General features: G+C 46.6%; 1 protein-coding gene across 10 annotated transcripts in view; it reads right to left on the minus strand.

The window, feature by feature from the left end:
- Positions 1-19,544, minus strand: part of SGSM1 (small G protein signaling modulator 1) — an 82,611-nt gene that overhangs the window by 37,514 nt on the left and 25,553 nt on the right. For 8 of the 10 annotated variants that reach the window (XR_008327370.1, XM_053363251.1, XM_053363249.1 and 5 more), the window contains exons 4-10: positions 19,344-19,496; positions 7,796-7,863; positions 6,332-6,477; positions 5,709-5,840; positions 4,161-4,285; positions 951-1,018; positions 404-567 (exon numbers count right to left, since the gene is read on the minus strand). Coding sequence is in view for 9 of the 10 variants with exons in the window: in XM_053363251.1 (XP_053219226.1) it covers positions 404-567; positions 951-1,018; positions 4,161-4,285; positions 5,709-5,840; positions 6,332-6,477; positions 7,796-7,863; positions 19,344-19,496 (856 nt within the window). In the remaining variant the exon portion in view is untranslated. The remainder of the gene's footprint in view (positions 1-403; positions 568-950; positions 1,019-4,160; positions 4,286-5,708; positions 5,841-6,331; positions 6,478-7,795; positions 7,864-19,343; positions 19,497-19,544) is intronic. The other 2 variants (XM_053363247.1, XM_053363242.1) reach the window with 2 other exon arrangements.

Below are 19,544 nucleotides of genomic sequence, written 5' to 3' on the forward strand. Positions count from 1 at the left end.
CCCCATTCTTTGAAGCTCAATCAGAGCAAATGTCATTCGGCAGAAAACCCAAATTGACGTTTGCTCCGATTGAGCTTTAAAGAATGGGTTTTTGTGGGGACAGCTTAGAGTCAAAGAAAGAAGAAGAAATGTTTGGACATGGAGCTTTTAAGCGTGGACTGTGGCTGCAAAGATCAGGGCAAAAGGGTGTGGATAAGCCATGATTTGCCTTTTCTCTAAACTATAATGTCCAAAGCCCTGAAGCCTTTCCTTGTAGGAGGGTTCTCCACCCCCCTTGATCACCTCAGTTGTCCTTTTCCAGCTCTACAAAGTCATTTTTGAGTGGAGATTACCAGTCCCGAGCTGTGAGAGGCCAACCCATGAGAGGCCACCCTCACCCCCCCCAGGCTGCAGCCAGCCTTACCTTCCCCCTCTGTGACCACAGAGGGGGGTCCAGCTGGCCATGGGGCAGGAGCCCATTTTCTAGGCAGGAGAGGAACTGCAGGAGGTGCCCACCTTTCGGGAATCGCAGTGGTGGGCGCTGGATGCCGTCTTGGCTTACCAGGACAACTGTGCCCCCACTGTCTACTATTGGCAAGAGAAAGTGGGTGGGGGGAGAGAGATGGAAAAGAGGGAAGAGGTGAGAACCAGATTCTGTCCAAAGAAACCCCACTGGGCTCCAGGGGGAGCCAGAAGCATTTTGTTGCCCCACCCCCAAATGGCCTAGGGCCACCCACACCTCTGCTTAATGTCGACAATGCACCCCTCGTGCGCACTTTAAATCCCCTCGTACATACAACAGGTTTCTGGTTTTGATGTGGAGAAGCTTCTATTCTCTTTCCAGAGAATGGGGTGCTTCTCTCCTGCTTCCCCTCCAGGTCAGTCGTGGGTGGAGCCAGAGCCCAAACTGGACTGACCACCAGACAGGGCGACCAAAGCAGATTCTGTAGCGGAACCAGCCCCTCTCTTACCTTGCTGGTGGCAGTGGAGGTAGACAATGTCCTCCAGGCGGATGGTCATGGCGTAGTCCCAGTAGATGCTGTGAGAGGGAAGAACAAAGCCCATCAGGGTCACCCTCAGAAAACTCCCTGAAGGGTCAGCCCCACATCCACATCTAACAGGAAGAAAATGGAGTGGGAATAAGCAAAACTAAACTCCTGGCAAATGCTCAACGAAGAAAAGAGACCCATCCCAAATTCTGTGGCAGTAAGTTCCACAATATTAGAGAATCCTTCCACAGTGAGTTCTCTCACTTAAAAAAATGAAGCTGCAATTTTCACTACATCTATGCTACCAGTTTTTGTACCAATTTAGTGAATAATATTGAAGTTCTGAGTTAACATGCAATTGATGCATCATCTTTCAGACTAGCTCCCACCTGTTGGACCACTGAAATTGCAAGAGCTGGTTATGAAAATTTAGCTCACCTGTAGAGATGATGGCAGCATTGCTGATTGGCAGCTGAAGCTATCATTTAAGCTACCAGTATGGCTGGTGCAACTCTGCATAATTACATTTCAGCAGGAAACCTGGGATAACTCAGTCTGTAGAGCAGGAGACTCTTAATCTCAGGGTTGGGGTTCAAGCACCACATTGGGCGAAAGATTTCTGCATTGCAGAGGATTGGACTAGATGACCCTCGGGGTCCTGTCCAACACTACAATTCTAGGATTCTAAACCTGTTAAGACACCACCATTCACCATTATCTAGATATATCTTCTTATACAGTGGTACCTCGGGTTAAGAACTTAATTCGTTCTGGCGGTCCGTTCTTAACCTGAAACTGATCTTAACCTGAGGTTAATTGCTGCGGCCGCGCGATTTCTGTTCTCATCCTGAGGCAAAGTTCTTAACCCGAGGTAATATTTCTGGGTTAGCGGGGTCTGTAACCTGAAGCGTCTGTAACCTGAAGCGTCTGTAACCCAAGGTACCACTGTATACATAAACATCTAAGGCTGTTGTCATGCTCTGCAGTTCACGCAACCACCAGTAGGTAGCACTGTGAAAAAAAGTGTGATGACAAACTTAGAGGCTAGCTAGGCAGCACCTGCCCAATGGGGAGGAGGGTGGCGGCCAGGGAGTAGAAGGAGTGGGGTGGGGGGGGAGGTTGACAAGCAACATGAGCAAGGATGGCACTTTCTCTCTCTCTCTCTCTTTGTGTGTGTGTGTTTGGCTTTGGCGGAAGGTCCAGGCTTTCGCTCAGAAAATCCCTGCTGACAACTGGCACAAAGCAGTATGAAGAGTGCCGGCCATTCTGCCTCAACCCCAGCAGAGGGTGCACTGGCTCTGACGCTGGGCAGCCCTCCTTTCCTCCTAACCCTTGAGAGCACAACTAAGGACTTATTCACCTTTTCCTCCTCCTTTCCCAGGCATGATTCGCACTTGAAAGCTCTGTGTCCAAGTGCTCTTTCTTCCTCCGCCCCCTCCGTGAAAAGTGCTCTTGAGTGTTAAATCACAGTGAATAGAAATCTGCATAAAACCTGAATTGCTGTTTGTTGCGTTTCAGCTTTATTGAAACGTTTAAGTGACTTAAATGTTAGAATCCTCATTCACACAATTATTCCAAATGTTAAGGCCCCTGAGAGATATTAGGAGACAGACACCCCACATTCCTCTTTCAGTTTCGGCTGAAAAGGGATTGACTGTTAAGGCACTCTGAAAATTGTAACTCTGGGAGGGGAAGAGGAGTCCCTCTGCAACTCTCAGCACCCTTCCCAAACTACACTTCCCAGAATTCTTTGGGGGTACGCCATGATTCTTTCAAGTGGAGTTGTATAGTGGTACCTCGGGTTACATACGCTTCAGGTTACATACGCTTCAGGTTACACATTCTGGCTAACCCAGAAATAGTGCTTCAGGTTAATAACTTTGCTTCAGGATAAGAACAGAAATCGTGCTCCAGCAGCGCGGCGGCAGCAGGAGGCCCCATTAGCTAAAGTGGTGCTTCAGGTTAAGAACAGTTTCAGGTTAAGAACGGACCTCCGGAACGAATTAAGTACTTAACCCGAGGTACCACTGTAGTGCTTTAAATGGAGGAGCCTGAGTGGGCAGGACAAGCTCCGCCCCTTCAGATCCTTTTTCAAAAGGCGGTGACTGAACCTTTTGGGGTTTCATTTGCCTTTCACTTCTCTTTGCCCAGGCTTTAAAAAGTGCAGCCATGCTACCTGAGGCCTTGCAAAAGCAAACACAGGAAAGCAGGCGTTTTTCCCTTGACCTTTGGGGAAATGCAGCAGCTGGGACAACGTGCTTGAGGCCAGAATACGGAGCCCCACCCAGCGGAAGGAGGAGTCAGCAGGAATCTGGACAAGCACAGCTGCTGATAAGCAAAGTCTGCTGGATCGGGCCAGGGGCCCATCTCAGCCAGCATCCTGTTCTCACAGGGGCCAACCAGATGTCTGTGCAGGACCTGTGCACTAGAGTCGTCTCCTCACCTTCAGTTTTGAGCAGCTGGGATGCAGAAGCACAGCTGCCTCTGACTGTGGAGGCAGAGCAGAGCCATGGTGGCCAGGAGCCATCGATAGCTCTCTCCTAGCGATGAATTTGTCTAAGAAGCAAAGAAAGCTCCCCCGCCCTCCCACCCCTATGTAGTCCAGCCTCCTTCCTCCAGGTGCCCACAGATGTTCTGGGCTCCCCTCTGCCAAGATCTACACAGAAATCTTTATCAAACTCCTCTAATTAAAACTGCCAGGAAGCTCCAAAGCATATGACATCCTGTCAGGTCAAAATGCAGCCATTGCAGCCTCCCCCAGCCTGGTGCCTTCCAGGTGTTTTCAACTACAACTCCCATCAGCCCCAGCTAGCGCTAATGGGAGTTGCTGTCCACAGCATCTGCAAGGCATCAGGTTGAGGGAGGCTGATCAATTGTTTTCAATGTGGATAAATTCTGTGCTGCAGCAACTTAACCGCTGCAGGGACTAGCCTTTTGTTAATTTTCTTCTTTTGGAGTGGGTGACATGACTATACTTTTTCATGGAATCATAGAACTGAAGTGTTGGAAGGGACCATGAGGGTCATCCAGTCCAACCCCTTTTGCCCAACATGGGGCTCAAGCCCGCAACCCTGAGATGCTCATGCTCTACTGACTGAGCTTATAATGTTGCTGCTTACTTTAGTTTCTTTTTATGCTGCTTTTTTTATCCTGTTATATGCATTAGGATAATCTATTCTCTGTGCTGCTCACCTTTTCTCATAGTCCAGATCACCCACAGAGCCATTCATCAGTTGGTTTGGGGTCCACTTGAGAGTCATGACGTCAGCAGTCTGGTGAAGGGACAAATATCCTGGGATGGACTCCATATCGTCCCGCTAAGAAAAGAGGAAAAGGAAGAAGAGTTGTTTGCTTTTTAATTATTTTATTATTTAAATATCTATTTGGTGCTTTTTCTTTAATTATTCTGCCATATGGCAAAGAAAGGATTAGCAAAGCAAGCAGCCATTTACGGAGTCAGTCCCTTGGTCCGTCTAGCTCAGTACTGTCTGCACTGACTGGCAGCAGCTCCTCCGTGTTTCAGACGGGGGTCCTTCTCTCCCAGCCCTGCCTGGAGATACTGAGATTTGAACTTGGGACCTTCTGTATGCAAAGCAGATGCTCTGCCACTGAGTTACAGCCCATCCTGATTCCCAGAGCCTTATAATCTATAAAGACATGGAACAAAAAGAAAATGGAACAGGAGGGAGGAGGAAATCAGCAAACTCAGGTAGACGTGCTTATTTATGAATTCTTCTAATGGGCAGCTGGGCCAGAAAAATGCCATGGAAGGACATGCCCAACAAGGCTGGTTGGACGGCCCTGGCCCTTCTCTCCGCTCCTCTCCTGCCACCTGATGGAACAGCTGCTGCCAGGTGACCCTGGGTTCATCTAGCTCAGTATTGTCTACACCAGGCTTCCTCAACCTCGGCCCTCCAGATGTTTTGAGACTACAATTCCCATCATCCCTGACCACTGGCCCTGCTAGCTAGGGATCATGGGAGTTGTAGGCCAAAAGCATCTGGAGGGCCGAGTTTGAGGAAGCCTGGTCTACACTGACTAGCAGGGGATCTCCCAGCTGGACCTGGAGATGCTGGGGATTGAACCTGGGACTTCTGTACACAAAGCTCAACATATGTAGATTTTATGCAAATTTGACCTATGTGCTGTTCTTTAAGTACCTAGCAATGTCATTGCCAGGCAAGCCTCCCATCCAGGCACTGACCAGACCTGGCCCTGCTTAGCTTCGGGAAAGTGCCCCCCCGGACCGCACTCTGGGAGTCAACTCAAGCTGAATAGCTTACAGCACAATCCTACTAGACATGCCCATTCCAGGATCTGCTAGATGTGTACAGGGGAAACCTGTGACAGCCTAGCTAATGTTATACTGTTATAGCCAAGGGTCAAACACCCTCTGGGGGTCTGTTCTGCATCTTGAAAATCTCTGTTAAAAAATTAAGAGGCCAGTTTCCAGCTCTTATGACTGAGGGGCCATGACATTACAGAGCCCAGAGGGTTACAAAGAGAGATTTCTACTCACTCCATGGTTGGGGGTGGGGAGAGAAATTGCTAGCATTCTGCAAATTTCCTGAGTTCTCATCACAGCTAGCATAACTGTATGTATGCTCAGTGTTTCAGCAGTGATCATTTGACCATGGTAAAAGATTTATGGTGCTTCCCACCTTTGCTAGTGGCTATTAGATTTGGTTTCAAAGCAAGCCCTTTCTGACCCAGAGAGGCTACTGTCTTTGCTCTACTCACCGGCTGCACCAAGACATTATTTTTGCCGTATAAGAGTGTGGCTCTGGAGTTCTGGTGCAGCGACTCAACGTAGTCTCTGGCTGAGAGAGATAGCCGGTCGTCCATGCTTCCACTGGAATGCCTCTTCTGAATCTAGGAGAATCCAGCCAGGAAATCAACTTGGAACCAGTTTACCTGTTAGGTTGCCTTACCTGCCATATGCACCCACTTAACCACTTTGATCTGCAGAACTGGCACTGCGACTGGCACCACGTAATACTTGTTCTGCTTTTGTAAGAATCAATATTTTAGTACGGCAGCACCCGAACACTTTGGAAGTCCCTGCCTATTGACATCAGGCAGGCACCTCCACGTACTCTTTTCAGCGCATGCTAAAAATGTTTTTGTTTAGACAAGGCTACCCAGATATGTAGAATGTTGATGGATGTTTTAATCGGTTTTTAGCTGGTTGCTGATTTTATCTTTTGAATGTTTTAGAGTGCTGTCTTTAATGATGGTTTTAATGTGTTGGTCATGAACCTTCCCCACAACATGCATGACTCAAATACATCAATAACCTCACATGTGCATGTGCACACATGCCCCACAGTCCTAGCTGCTTCCCGGCAGCTTCTGAAACCTACACAGAGAGCTGGGCGTTTGGTGGGTGAGTCTTGGCGGCAGTGAGAGCTGTGGATTCGGTGGCGCTGGACCAGCTCGTCAGCCGAGGGGTCGGTCCAGAAATGGTCGGCGGTCTTCATCTTGGTGTACTCCAGTGCACAAGGTCCCACTGTGGAAGGAGGCAATAGGCAGGGCAGGCAGAGGAAAAAGGAGAGCAAGCTGGTAGGCGGCCGTCCCCCATTTGCCGCTGCTCCCCAAACACACAGACACCCCCCCCCCGCTTTGGTCCAGCTCAACAGCTGGACCAAATTCCAGAGCACTGAATTAATCAGGAAAATCCCAGAAGGTTGGAGTACCAGTGTGTGCAGCATGCCCTTGATGCAAGAACCCAAAACCTTGAGACACCATAATGAAGAACATGAGAACACAAGGAGAGCCTGCTGAATCAGGCCGATGGCCCACTGAGTTCAGCATTCTGTTTGCCATCAGCCAGATGCCCCAAAGTGAAACCCACAAGCAGTGCCTGGGCACAAGTTCTCTCTCCCTCCTGCAGCTTCTGGCAACTGGGATTCAGATGCATTTACTGCCTCCAGCTGTGAAGGCAGAGCAGTGCCATTGCGGCTAGGAGCCACTGATAGCCTTTATCTCCATGAATCTGCCCAATCCCAGTTGGTGGCCATCACTGCCTCCTGTGGGAGGGAGTTCTATAGTTTAACCACGCGCTGCGTGAAGAAGGACTTTCTTGCATCTCTCCTCAATCTTCCCACATTCATCTTCAAGGGATGTCCACGTGTTCTAGTGTTATGAGAGAGGAAGAAACATTTTTCTCTACCCACTTTCTCCAGGGTTCCAGTTGGGGGCACTGGGGAGCAGGTATGCCCCCCCATTTCCCTGAAGGCATCCCCATCTCTTCTCTCCATTCATTAGAGGAAGCAGAAAACAGCCAAGGGGAAAACCTAGCTGATACAGGGTCCCCCTCCCTACAATAAGATATACTGAGGAGTGGGGGTCTTATTGCCTAGAGCAGGGTTTCCCAAACCTGAGTCTCCAACTGATCTAGAGCAAGGGCAGGGGACCTGAGACTCTCCCCAGACCATGCTCCCACTCCAGACAACGAATGCCCCACCCCATCTCCACCCCCTTCTCAGGTGTTCCTGCTCCACTGGAAGGTATCCTGGAACTGCAATAATTATTCTGTTTGCTTGCATGGAAACCTCTGACTTTTGCTGAAATGTAGCCAGGCAGGAGTTTCACCCTTGGCTCTGTGCCCCACGCACTTCTACCTCTGGTCCTGCCCAACTGCAAGTACCTACTCTAAAAGACTTTATCTGTATAACCTGAAAATTCACTCCCAGCATCTCGAACACAAGCAAAGTATTGCTCCAAAACCGTCAGGTTTTACCACTCAACAGCACTTCAGAAAAGCACATTTGTCAGCCCCAAAGTACATCAGGGTGTCAGCGCGGAAGCAAGCAAAGCCAAATTACCCAGCAAAGAGGCAAGGATTGGCCCATCAACTGGATCCATCAGCAGAGCTTCCTTCTCATAGTATTTGCTGTACAGACAGAAAACAAGGAGAGAGAGAGAGAAAGGCTTTAATAACCCCAGGAAGGGTATGGTGTGTGCATCTTCCTCCTAGGAAACATTTCTCCCGCGCTCTACAACTTCCCTGGCTGCCCACACCTCCCTGTCCAAAATTCCCTGTGGGAGGAGGGACCCAATGACATCATCACTTTCATTGGGGGCACCCAGTAAGGCTGCCAGTTGCAGGATAAGGGTAAGGATGAAATGGTGAAATCTGCTATGATTAAATGGGCACAAGATGTTGGACACAACATTATGATGGCTGACTGGGAACAGTTATGGACCACAGGTATGAAGTTCACGGCATGCAATGCCTTAAGAGAGAATATAATGCAAATGATATACAGGTGGTACATGACACCAGTCAAGCTTGCAAAAATTTATCATTTGCCCGATAATAAATGTTGGAAATGTAAAGAGACTGAAAGCACATTCTTTCACCTTTAGTGGACATGCCCAAGGATTAAGGCTTTCTGGGAGATCATAGAATCATAGAATCATAGAGTTGGAAGAGACCACAAGGGCCATCGAGTCCAACCCCCTGCCAAGCAGGAAACACCATCAGAGCACTCCTGACATATGGTTGTCAAGCCTCTGCTTAAAGACCTCCAAAGAAGGAGACTCCACCACACTCCTTGGCAGCAAATTCCACTGTCGAACAGCTCTTACTGTCAGGAAGTTCTTCCTAATGTTTAGGTGGAATCTTCTTTCTTGTAGTTTGGAACCATTGCTCCGTGTCCGCTTCTCTGGAGCAGCAGAAAACAACCTTTCTCCCTCCTCTATGTGACATCCTTTTATATATTTGAACATGGCTATCATATCACCCCTTAACCTCCTCTTCTCCAGGCTAAACATGCCCAGCTCCTTTAGCCGTTCCTCATAAGGCATCGTTTCCAGGCCTTTGACCATTTTGGTTGCCCTCCTCTGGACACGTTCCAGTTTGTCAGTGTCCTTCCTGAACTGTGGTGCCCAGAACTGGACACAGTACTCCAGGTGAGGTCTGACCAGAGCAGAATACAGTGGCACTATTACTTCCCTTGATCTAGGTGCTATACTCCTATTGATGCAGCCCTGAATTGTATTGGCTTTCTTAGCTGCCGCGTCACACTGTTGGCTCATGTCAAGTTTGTGGTCAACCAAGACTCCTAGATCCTTTTCACATGTACTGCTCTCAAGCCAGGTGTCACCCATCTTGTATTTGTGCCTCTCATTTTTTTTGCCCAAGTGCAATACTTTACATTTCTCCCTGTTAAAATTCATCATTTGTTTTGGCCCAGTTCTCTAATCTGTCAAGGTCGTTTTGAAGTGTGATCCTGTCCTCTGGGGTGTTAGCCACCCCTCCCAGTTTGGTGTCATCTGCAAATTTGATCAGGATGCCCTTGAGTCCATCATCCAAGTCGTTGATAAAGATGTTGAATAAGACCGGGCCCAAGACAGAACCCTGTGGCACCCCACTAGTCACTCTTCTCCAGGATGAAGAGGAACCATTGATGAGCACCCTTTGGGTTCGGTCAGTCAGCCAGTTACAAATCCACTGAGTGGTAGCATAGTCAAGACCGCATTTTACCAGCTTCTTTACAAGAATATCATGGGGCACCTTGTCAAATGCCTTGCTGAAATCAAGGTAGGCTACATCCACTGTGTTCCCTTCATCTACCAGGCTTGTAATTCTGTCAAAAAATGAGATCAGGTTAGTCTGACATGACTTATTTTTCAGAAATCCATGCTGACTATTGGTGATCACAGCATTCCTTTCTAGGTGCTCACAGACTGTTTGCTTAATGATCTGCTCCAGAATCTTCCCTGGTATTGATGTCAGACTGACTGGGCGGTAATTATTTGGGTCCTCTCTTTTCCCCTTTTTGAAAATAGGGACAACATTTGCCCTCCTCCAGTCTGCCGGGACTTCGCCTGTTCTCCAGGAATTCTCAAAGATGACTGCCAGTGGTTCTGAGATCACATCTGCCAGTTCTTTTAATACTCTTGGATGCAGTTCATCTGGCCCTGGAGACTTGAATACATCTAAACTAGCCAAGTATTCTTGTTCTATCTCCTTAGTTATTCTGGGCTGTGTTTCCTCTGCTGAATCATTTGCTCCAAATTCTTCAGGTCGGGCATTGTTTTCTTTATCGGAGAAGACTGAGGCAAAGAAGGCATTGAGGAGTTCAGTCCTTTCTGTGTCCCCTGTTTGCATTTCACCATCTTCTCCTCTGAGTGACCCCACTGTTTCTTTGTTCTTCCTTTTGCTACGAACATACCCATAAAAGCCTTTTTTGTTGCTTTTAACCTCTCTAGCAAGCCTGAGTTCATTCTGTGCTTTAGCTTTTCTGACTTTGTGTCTACATGTGCCGGCTATTTGTTTGAATTCCTCTTTGGTGGTTTCCCCCCTTTTCCATTTTTTGTACACATCCTTTTTTAATCTTAACTCAGTTAAAAGTTCTTTAGATAGCCACCCTGGCTTCTTGAGGCACCTTCCATGTTTCCGTCTCATTGGTATTGCCTGAAGTTGTGCTTTTACTATCTCCCTCTTAACAAACTCCCAGCCATCATGAACTCCCTTTCCTTTTAGTATTACTGTCCATGGGATCTCACCCAGCACTTCCCTAAGTTTTATGAAGTCGGCTTTCTTAAAGTCGAGAAATTGAGTCCTAGTATGCTTGGCTGCTCCTTTCCGCTGTATAGTAAACTTCAGAAGAGCATGATCACTCGCGCCTAATGATCCTTCCACTTCTACCCCACTAACCAGGTCATCAACATTGGTTAGGACCAGATCTAAAATGGCTGTTCCTCTTGTTGCTTCTCCCACTTTCTGGACAATGAAGTTGTCTGCAAGGCCAGTGAGGAATCTGTTTGACCTTATGCTCTTGGCTGAGTTTGACATCCAACAAATATCCGGGTAATTGAAGTCCCCCATTACTACTGTCTCCCTTCCTTTTGCATGCTTGGCCATCTGTTCCAGGAAGGCATCATCTATGTCCTCCGTTTGGCTTGGGGATCTATAGTAAACTCCCACAATGAGGTCACTGTTATTCTTCTGTCCCTTAATTTTGACCCAAATGCTCTCACTTTGGCTTTGAGGTTCTAAATCTTGGATCTCTTCACAGGTATACACATCCCTGACATATAACGCCACTCCTCCTCCTTTCTTGTCTGGTCTGTTTCTCTGAAATAGATTGTATCCCTCCATTATTACATTCCAATCGTGGGACTTATCCCACCAGGTTTCAGTGATTCCTATTATGTCATATTTAGTTTGCTGTACCAAGAGCTCAAGCTCATCTTGTTTATTTCCCATGCTTTGCGCATTAGTGTACAGACATTGAAGTCCATTAATCATTCCCCCGTGTCTCTTATTTAAGGATTTTTTCCTCCCACCACTAGGTCTGCGTGCTGTTTGCTCCATTCGGTCTATGACATTTGGATGATCATCTTCATCAGTTGATAGACTCCTACCTTCAGGAGCACTGTCTCCCTCCCCCACATTAGTCAGTTTAAAGCCCTCCTGATGAGGTTTCTGAGATTTTTTGCAAAAACATTCCTCCTAACCGTTGTGAGGTGCAGCCCATCGCTTGCCGGAAGTCCATCTTCAAGAAACTGCATTCCGTGATCTAAGAATCCAAACCGTTCCTGTTTACACCATTTGCGAAGCCAGTTGTTCACTTCCACTATTTTTCCCTCTCTCCCTGGGCCACGTCGTTCAACTGGGAGGACAGATGAGATGACAATTTGTGCATTTAATTGCTTCAATTTCCTGCCCAGAGCCTCGTAGTCTCTTTTGATCTTCTGGAGGCTATTGCTTGCAGTGTCATTGGTTCCCACATGAACCAAGAGGAAGGGGTATTTGTCAGTGGGTTTTATGATTCCTTGCAGTCGTTCAGTTACATCTTGGATCTTAGCCCCGGGGAGACAGCACACTTCCCGAGACATCTTGTCAGGCCCACAGATCACTGCTTCTGTTCCCCTCAGCAGGGAATCCCCTATCATCACTACACGCCTCCTCTTAGGTTTGGTCGGGGTTCTTCCATGAGCTGTCCGTTCCACGGTCGCCTGCACATTCCCTGAGGACTGACTTTGCTGCTCGTCTTCATATACCTGATCGACTGTAATGAGGGAGAGATCCTCAAATGGAGTCTGCTCTTCGTCTTCCATGCTAGGGGAGAGGACCTCAAAGCGATGGTGTATTTCTAAACAATCAGAGTAACCCTGGGCCTCCTACTTCTTTGAGTCACGTTTCTCCATATATCTGGCTCCTGTGTTGGTGAACTAGCCTCCTTCTCAGGGGAGTCCCCTGTCTCCTCCTTGGTGGAGACGGTGTGCTCTGTTGCTTCCAAGAAGAGCTCCAGCTCTCTAATTCTTTGGAGCGTAGCTACACATTCCTCCAGTTGCTGGACTTTGTCTTTTAAGAGGGTAATCAACATGCAATTGCTGCAGGTAAAGCTGCCTGCAACCTTTGGCAAGATGGCAAACATTGCGCAGGAACCGCAGGCGACTGCAGCTGTTCCCTCACCCTCCATCTTGAGAACGTGTCATTGGGAGTGGCTCCATCATAAGAAGCGTGAAGACAGGACAAATAACTCCCCCCCAAAAAACCCTAGGTTTCCCCCAACAAACGTTTGAGACAAGCTCCCCTAAATCTATAAGATGGATCAAACTGCGCACGCCACTAGGCGCGCGCCGCTACCCTGCAAGCTCTGATAAGCTCCTCCCACAGCTAATCACCTGCCTCAACAGAAACCCTGCCCCCTGACCTCTGCACAAGGAAAGCAGCTAATCAGCCACAAAGAAACACACACACGAGAAAACCCTTTTTGCTCCTTCTTCAGCCGCTGCCCTGCAAGCTCAGATAAGCTCCTCCCACAGCTAATCACCTGCCTCAACAGAAACCCTGCCCCCTGACCTTTGCACAGGGAGAGCAGCTAATCAGCCACAAAGAAACACACACACGAGAAAACCCTTTTTGCTCCTTCTACAGCTGCTGATCTATAACGAAATGAAAAAGGTATTTAAATATACCTTTCTGAAGAAACCAGAGGCCTTTCTCCTGGGCATAGTCGGCCAATTGGTGCCAAAGAAGGATAGAACTTTCTTTATGTATGCAGCAACAGCAGCAAGAATACTTATTGCAAAGTATTGGAAGACACAAGATCTACCCACCCTGGAAGAATGGCAGATGAAGGTGGTGGACTACATGGAACTGGCGGAAATGACTGGCAGAATCCGAGACCAGGGAGAAGAGTCGGTGGAGGAAGATTGGAAGAAATTTAAAGACTATTTACAGAAACATTGCAAAATTAATGAATGTTAGAATGATGTTGGAATGAATTTGTGTGATTTTAGCAGAAATGCTACTAAGATTTAGGAAAAATAGACTGTTAATTGGTGAAAGGAGGGAAAGTAAAGTTATATTAATATCAAGATAAATTTACAGGACAAAAATTTGAAAAGAGGGAAAGGATTTGCTGAAATGGATAATTGACTTAGAATACAAAAAAGGGAGGTGTGAGGAGGTCAGGGAAATAAGCTAATGAAAGATAAGTAATGGGAAGATTTGCTGTATTTTTTCTTGATTTTTCTTTTTGCTTAATGGATTTCAATTCTCTGTTCTTTCTTTTTGATTTTTCTTTTTTCTTTTTTGTATTTTATCTTTTCTTATTTAAAATGTTTTTTTATTTTTATTTTTGTACTTCTAAAAACTTTAATAAATATCTTATATATATAAAAAAGGGTAAGGGTAAGGACCCTCACAGCCATCCCTGGGCCAATTTACCAATAAGGTCAGCACCCCCAAAACCCATGAGAATCTCACCAAAATTTCCTCTCCCCCTTGTTAACTTCCAAATGTAATTTCTCTCATTAATTGATGGAGCATGGTTGGGAGGAAATAATGGGGTGAGGGCTTTTTTTTAGCACAGCACTGCATTTAACATACCGCTGGGTAATCCTCCAGTTGCCTCTGCATGCCAGTAAAAGTGAAAATTCTCCAGCACTGAACTAGGCTATTGTATGACCATTAATCTGCTCACTGAAAAATTATGAGCTTGGCTTAAGCTAGGATACCATTTTATCAGTCTGTTGGAAAAGGAGCTGAGAAGGAAACAGGCTTGAATTAACACAAATGACAGGATTTAAATTCTGCTGTTGCCAGAGCCTCCTTTCAGTCTGGCCTGCAGGGGACTAAAATTCAGCATGATGCAACATCAGTGAGGCTCCCTCCTGCCTTTCCCTGTAGCTATAATGCTTTTAAAGCACACAGGTTAAAGGCAGTGATGTCCTTCTCTACCACATCCATGCCCAAAAGGAAGGCATAGATTTCTTTGCAGAGGTAGATCTAAATGGCTGTCCTGAATACACCACCTTATTTGAAGGGTGCTAATTGGAGGAGACTTTTTCAGTGATCATACAGGCCCTGACACAGTTTGGGATGGGGGCAGTTTTAGAGGCTGCCATGACAGAAGTGGGAGCTTCTTACTTTTCTCTATCTCCTTCCCCACCACCCAATGCCTTCTTCCTTTTTATATTCTTTTTAAATGACAGCACCTTTTAAGAAGTTAAAGAGAGAGAAAAAAGGGGGGAAAGATAAGAAGCTTTCCCACTACAAGAAGCCCACTCCACTCCCTTCCAAAATCACAAATTATCTTGTGCTGCCCAATTCTCCTCCTGATCTGTGTTTGCCCAAGGAGACCCAGAGACAGAGCTCCACCCACCTGGCCCCAGCCAGGGAGAATCCAGCACCCCACTAGACCATATCCCTTGCTGGCTAGCTTTGACCAGCAGCTGAGAATGTTGAGCCCCCATCAGAAGACATGATACAATACTCAATTGCAGCACCTAAAGTTTAGGCAAAATGCCTTCAGCCCAAGGGCAACAAGCTGTTCTGCAGTACTTGCAGTCTGGTGTTAACCACACAGAGACATGTTTTTATCTTTAATAGAATTGTGTTGGCTTCTGTACATTGGAGGAACGTGTAGCTACGCTCCAAAGAATTAGAGAGCTGGAGCTCTTCTTGGAAGCAACAGAGCACACCGTCTCCACCAAGGAGGAGACAGGGGACTCCCCTGAGAAGGAGGCTAGTTCACCAACACAGGAGCCAGATATATGGAGAAACGTGACTCAAAGAAGTAGGAGGCCCAGGGTTACTCTGATTGTTTAGAAATACACCATCGCTTTGAGGTCCTCTCCCCTAGCATGGAAGACGAAGAGCAGACTCCATTTGAGGATCTCTCCCTCATTACAGTCGATCAGGTATATGAAGACGAGCAGCAAAGTCAGTCCTCAGGGAATGTGCAGGCGACCTTGGAACGGACAGCTCACGGAAGAACCCCGACCAGACCTAAGAGGAGGCGTGTAGTGGTGATAGGGGATTCCCTACTGAGGGGAACAGAAGCAGTGATCTGTGGGCCTGACAAGATGTCTCGGGAAGTGTGCTGTCTCCCCGGGGCTAAGATCCAAGATGTAACTGAACGACTGCAAGGAATCATAAAACCCACTGACAAATACCCCTTCCTCTTGGTTCATGTGGGAACCAATGACACTGCAAGCAATAGCCTCCAGAAGATCAAAAGAGATTACGAGGCTCTGGGCAGGAAATTGAAGCAATTAAATGCACAAATTGTCATCTCATCTGTCCTCCCAGTTGAACGATGTGGCCCAGGGAGAGAGGGAAAAATAGTGGAAGTGAACAACTGGCTTCGCAAATGGTGTAAACAGGAACGGTTTGGATTCTTAGATCACGGAATGCAGTTTCTTGAAGATGGACTTCTGGCAAGCGATGGGCTGCACCTCACAACGGTTGGTAGGAATGTTTTTGCAAAAAATCTCAGAAACCTCATCAGGAGGGCTTTAAACTGACTAATGTGGGGGAGGGAGACAGTGCTCCTGAAGGTAGGAGTCTATCAATTGATGAAGATGATCATCCAAATGTCATAGACCGAATGGAGCAAACAGCACGCAGACCTAGTGGTGGGAGGAAAAAATCCTTAAATAAGAGACACGGGGGAATGATTAATGGACTTCAATGTCTGTACACTAATGCGCAAAGTATGGGAAATAAACAAGATGAGCTTGAGCTCTTGGTACAGCAAACTAAATATGACATAATAGGCATCACTGAAACCTGGTGGGATAAGTCCCACGATTGGAATGTAATAATGGAGGGATACAATCTATTTCAGAGAAACAGACCAGACAAGAAAGGAGGAGGAGTGGCGTTATATGTCAGGGATGTGTATACCTGTGAAGAGATCCAAGATTTAGAACCTCAAAGCCAAAGTGAGAGCATTTGGGTCAAAATTAAGGGAGAGAAGAATAACAGTGACCTCATTGTGGGAGTTTACTATAGATCCCCAAGCCAAACGGAGGACATAGATGATGCCTTCCTGGAACAGATGGCCAAGCATGCAAAAGGAAGGGAGATAGTAGTAATGGGGGACTTCAATTACCCGGATATTTGTTGGATGTCAAACTCAGCCAAGAGCATAAGGTCAAACAGATTCCTCACTGGCCTTGCAGACAACTTCATTGTCCAGAAAGTGGGAGAAGCTACAAGAGGAACAGCCATTTTAGATCTGGTCCTAACCAATGTTGATGACCTGGTTAGTGGGGTAGAAGTGGAAGGATCATTAGGCGCGAGTGATCATGCTCTTCTGAAGTTTACTATACAGCGGAAAGGAGCAGCCAAGCATACTAGGACTCAATTTCTCGACTTTAAGAAAGCCGACTTCATAAAACTTAGGGAAGTGCTGGGTGAGATCCCATGGACAGTAATACTAAAAGGAAAGGGAGTTCATGATGGCTGGGAGTTTGTTAAGAGGGAGATAGTAAAAGCACAACTTCAGGCAATACCAATGAGACGGAAACATGGAAGGTGCCTAAAGAAGCCAGGGTGGCTATCTAAAGAACTTTTAACTGAGTTAAGATTAAAAAAGGATGTGTACAAAAAATGGAAAAGGGGGGAAACCACCAAAGAGGAATTCAAACAAATAGCCAGCACGTGTAGACACAAAGTCAGAAAAGCTAAAGCACAGAATGAACTCAGGCTTGCTAGAGAGGTTAAAAGCAACAAAAAAGGCTTTTATGGGTATGTTCGTAGCAAAAGGAAGAACAAAGAAACAGTGGGGTCACTCAGAGGAGAAGATGGTGAAATGCAAACAGGGGACACAGAAAGGGCTGAACTCCTCAATGCCTTCTTTGCCTCAGTCTTCTCCGATAAAGAAAACAATGCCCGACCTGAAGAATTTGGAGCAAATGATTCAGCAGAGGAAACACAGCCCAGAATAACTAAGGAGATAGTACAAGAATACTTGGCTAGTCTAGATGTATTCAAGTCTCCAGGGCCAGATGAACTGCATCCAAGAGTATTAAAAGAACTGGCAGGTGTGATTTCAGAACCACTGGCAGTCATCTTTGAGAATTCCTGGAGAACAGGCGAAGTCCCGGCAGACTGGAGGAGGGCAAATGTTGTCCCTATTTTCAAAAAGGGGAAAAGAGAGGACCCAAATAATTACCGCCCAGTCAGTCTGACATCAATACCAGGGAAGATTCTGGAGCAGATCATTAAGCAAACAGTCTGTGAGCACCTGGAAAGGAATGCTGTGATCACCAATAGTCAGCATGGATTTCTGAAAAATAAGTCATGTCAGACTAACCTGATCTCGTTTTTTGACAGAATTACAAGCCTGGTAGATGAAGGGAACGCAGTGGATGTAGCCTACCTTGATTTCAGCAAGGCATTTGACAAGGTGCCCCATGATATTCTTGTAAAGAAGCTGGTAAAATGCGGTCTTGACTATGCTACCACTCAGTGGATTTGTAACTGGCTGACTGACCGAACCCAAAGGGTGCTCATCAATGGTTCCTCTTCATCCTGGAGAAGAGTGACTAGTGGGGTGCCACAGGGTTCTGTCTTGGGCCCGGTCTTATTCAACATCTTTATCAACGACTTGGATGATGGACTCAAGGGCATCCTGATCAAATTTGCAGATGACACCAAACTGGGAGGGGTGGCTAACACCCCAGAGGACAGGAACACACTTCAAAACGACCTTGACAGATTAGAGAACTGGGCCAAAACAAACAAGATGAATTTTAACAGGGAGAAATGTAAAGTATTGCACTTGGGCAAAAAAAATGAGAGGCACAAATACAAGATGGGTGACACCTGGCTTGAGAGCACTACATGTGAAAAGGATCTAGGAGTCTTGGTTGACCACAAACTTGACATGAGCCAACAGTGTGACGCGGCAGCTAAAAAAGCCAATGCAATTCTGGGCTGCATCAATAGGAGTATAGCATCTAGATCAAGGGAAGTAATAGTGCCACTGTATTCTGCTCTGGTCAGACCTCACCTGGAGTACTGTGTCCAGTTCTGGGCACCACAGTTCAAGAAGGACATTGACAAACTGGAACGTGTCCAGAGGAGGGCAACCAAAATGGTCAAAGGCCTGGAAACGATGCCTTATGAGGAACGGCTAAGGGAGCTGGGCATGTTTAGCCTGGAGAAGAGGAGGTTAAGGGGTGATATGATAGCCATGTTCAAATATATAAAAGGATGTCACATAGAGGAGGGAGAAAGGTTGTTTTCTGCTGCTCCAGAGAAGCGGACACGGAGCAATGGATACAAACTACAAGAAAGAAGATTCCACCTAAACATTAGGAAGAACTTCCTGACAGTAAGAGCTGTTCGACAGTGGAATTTGCTGCCAAGGAGTGTGGTGGAGTCTCCTTCTTTGGAGGTCTTTAAGCAGAGGCTTGACAACCATATGTCAGGAGTGCTCTGATGGTGTTTCCTGCTTGGCAGGGGGTTGGACTCGATGGCCCTTGTGGTCTCTTCCAACTCTATGATTCTATGATTCTATGATTCATTGTATAGTTTATAGCTATGTTCATAGTGGTTTTGAATATCACTAGATATTATTAAAGTTTTGCCCTTTATTTATTTATTAATGTGTTTGTTTATTTGATTTCTACTCTACCTTCTAATCCAGAGAGATTCCAAAGTGACTTATTTTATTTATTTTTATATTTTAAAACCTAAGGGGGTAAAGTATCTCTCCCCAGCTCAACCGGACATGCTCAGAAACAAAATGTTGTGCATCAGTTGGGAAGTAAAAATGGAAAACTACTCAAACCTCCAGCAACTTATAATATCATAACCTCAAAAAACATTCCTGCTTTCGGGGGGGGGGGCACCGCAACATTTTGCTGCAGGCTCTTCTTGTCCAACAGAACATAGTTTCAGACATGCTTTCCAAATGGCCTAAAACAACCTCTGGATCTCCACAAATTGATCAGGCACATGGGGAATTAATCACAACACCTACTTCCCATGTGAAGTCCAATGAACCCAGATGCTGAAAAGACCAAAGTTTCACTGTGCAAACGAACCTTACGGATGTCTCCGGCAGGAGCGGAGGCAGGCAAAGGAAACTGCTGCCATTCATTGTCTCTCTTTACCTGCTGTTTTCCACCAAGTGGAGCACTATTTTGTCCAGGACCTTTTCAAAAAGTGCCGTCCGGATCCAGAGGTGCCTGATGGCCTGCGGGGAGAGGCTGGGGAGCTTGGAAGCCTTGCGTGTGCTCTCCTGGACACCCGGGCTCTGGTTTCGCCTTAGGGGAGAAGGGAGAACAAGTCCCACATTCACCCACATCTGTGGC

Source organism: Podarcis raffonei, chromosome 13, assembly GCF_027172205.1.
Source record: "Podarcis raffonei isolate rPodRaf1 chromosome 13, rPodRaf1.pri, whole genome shotgun sequence".
Classification (NCBI taxonomy): domain Eukaryota; kingdom Metazoa; phylum Chordata; class Lepidosauria; order Squamata; family Lacertidae; genus Podarcis; species Podarcis raffonei.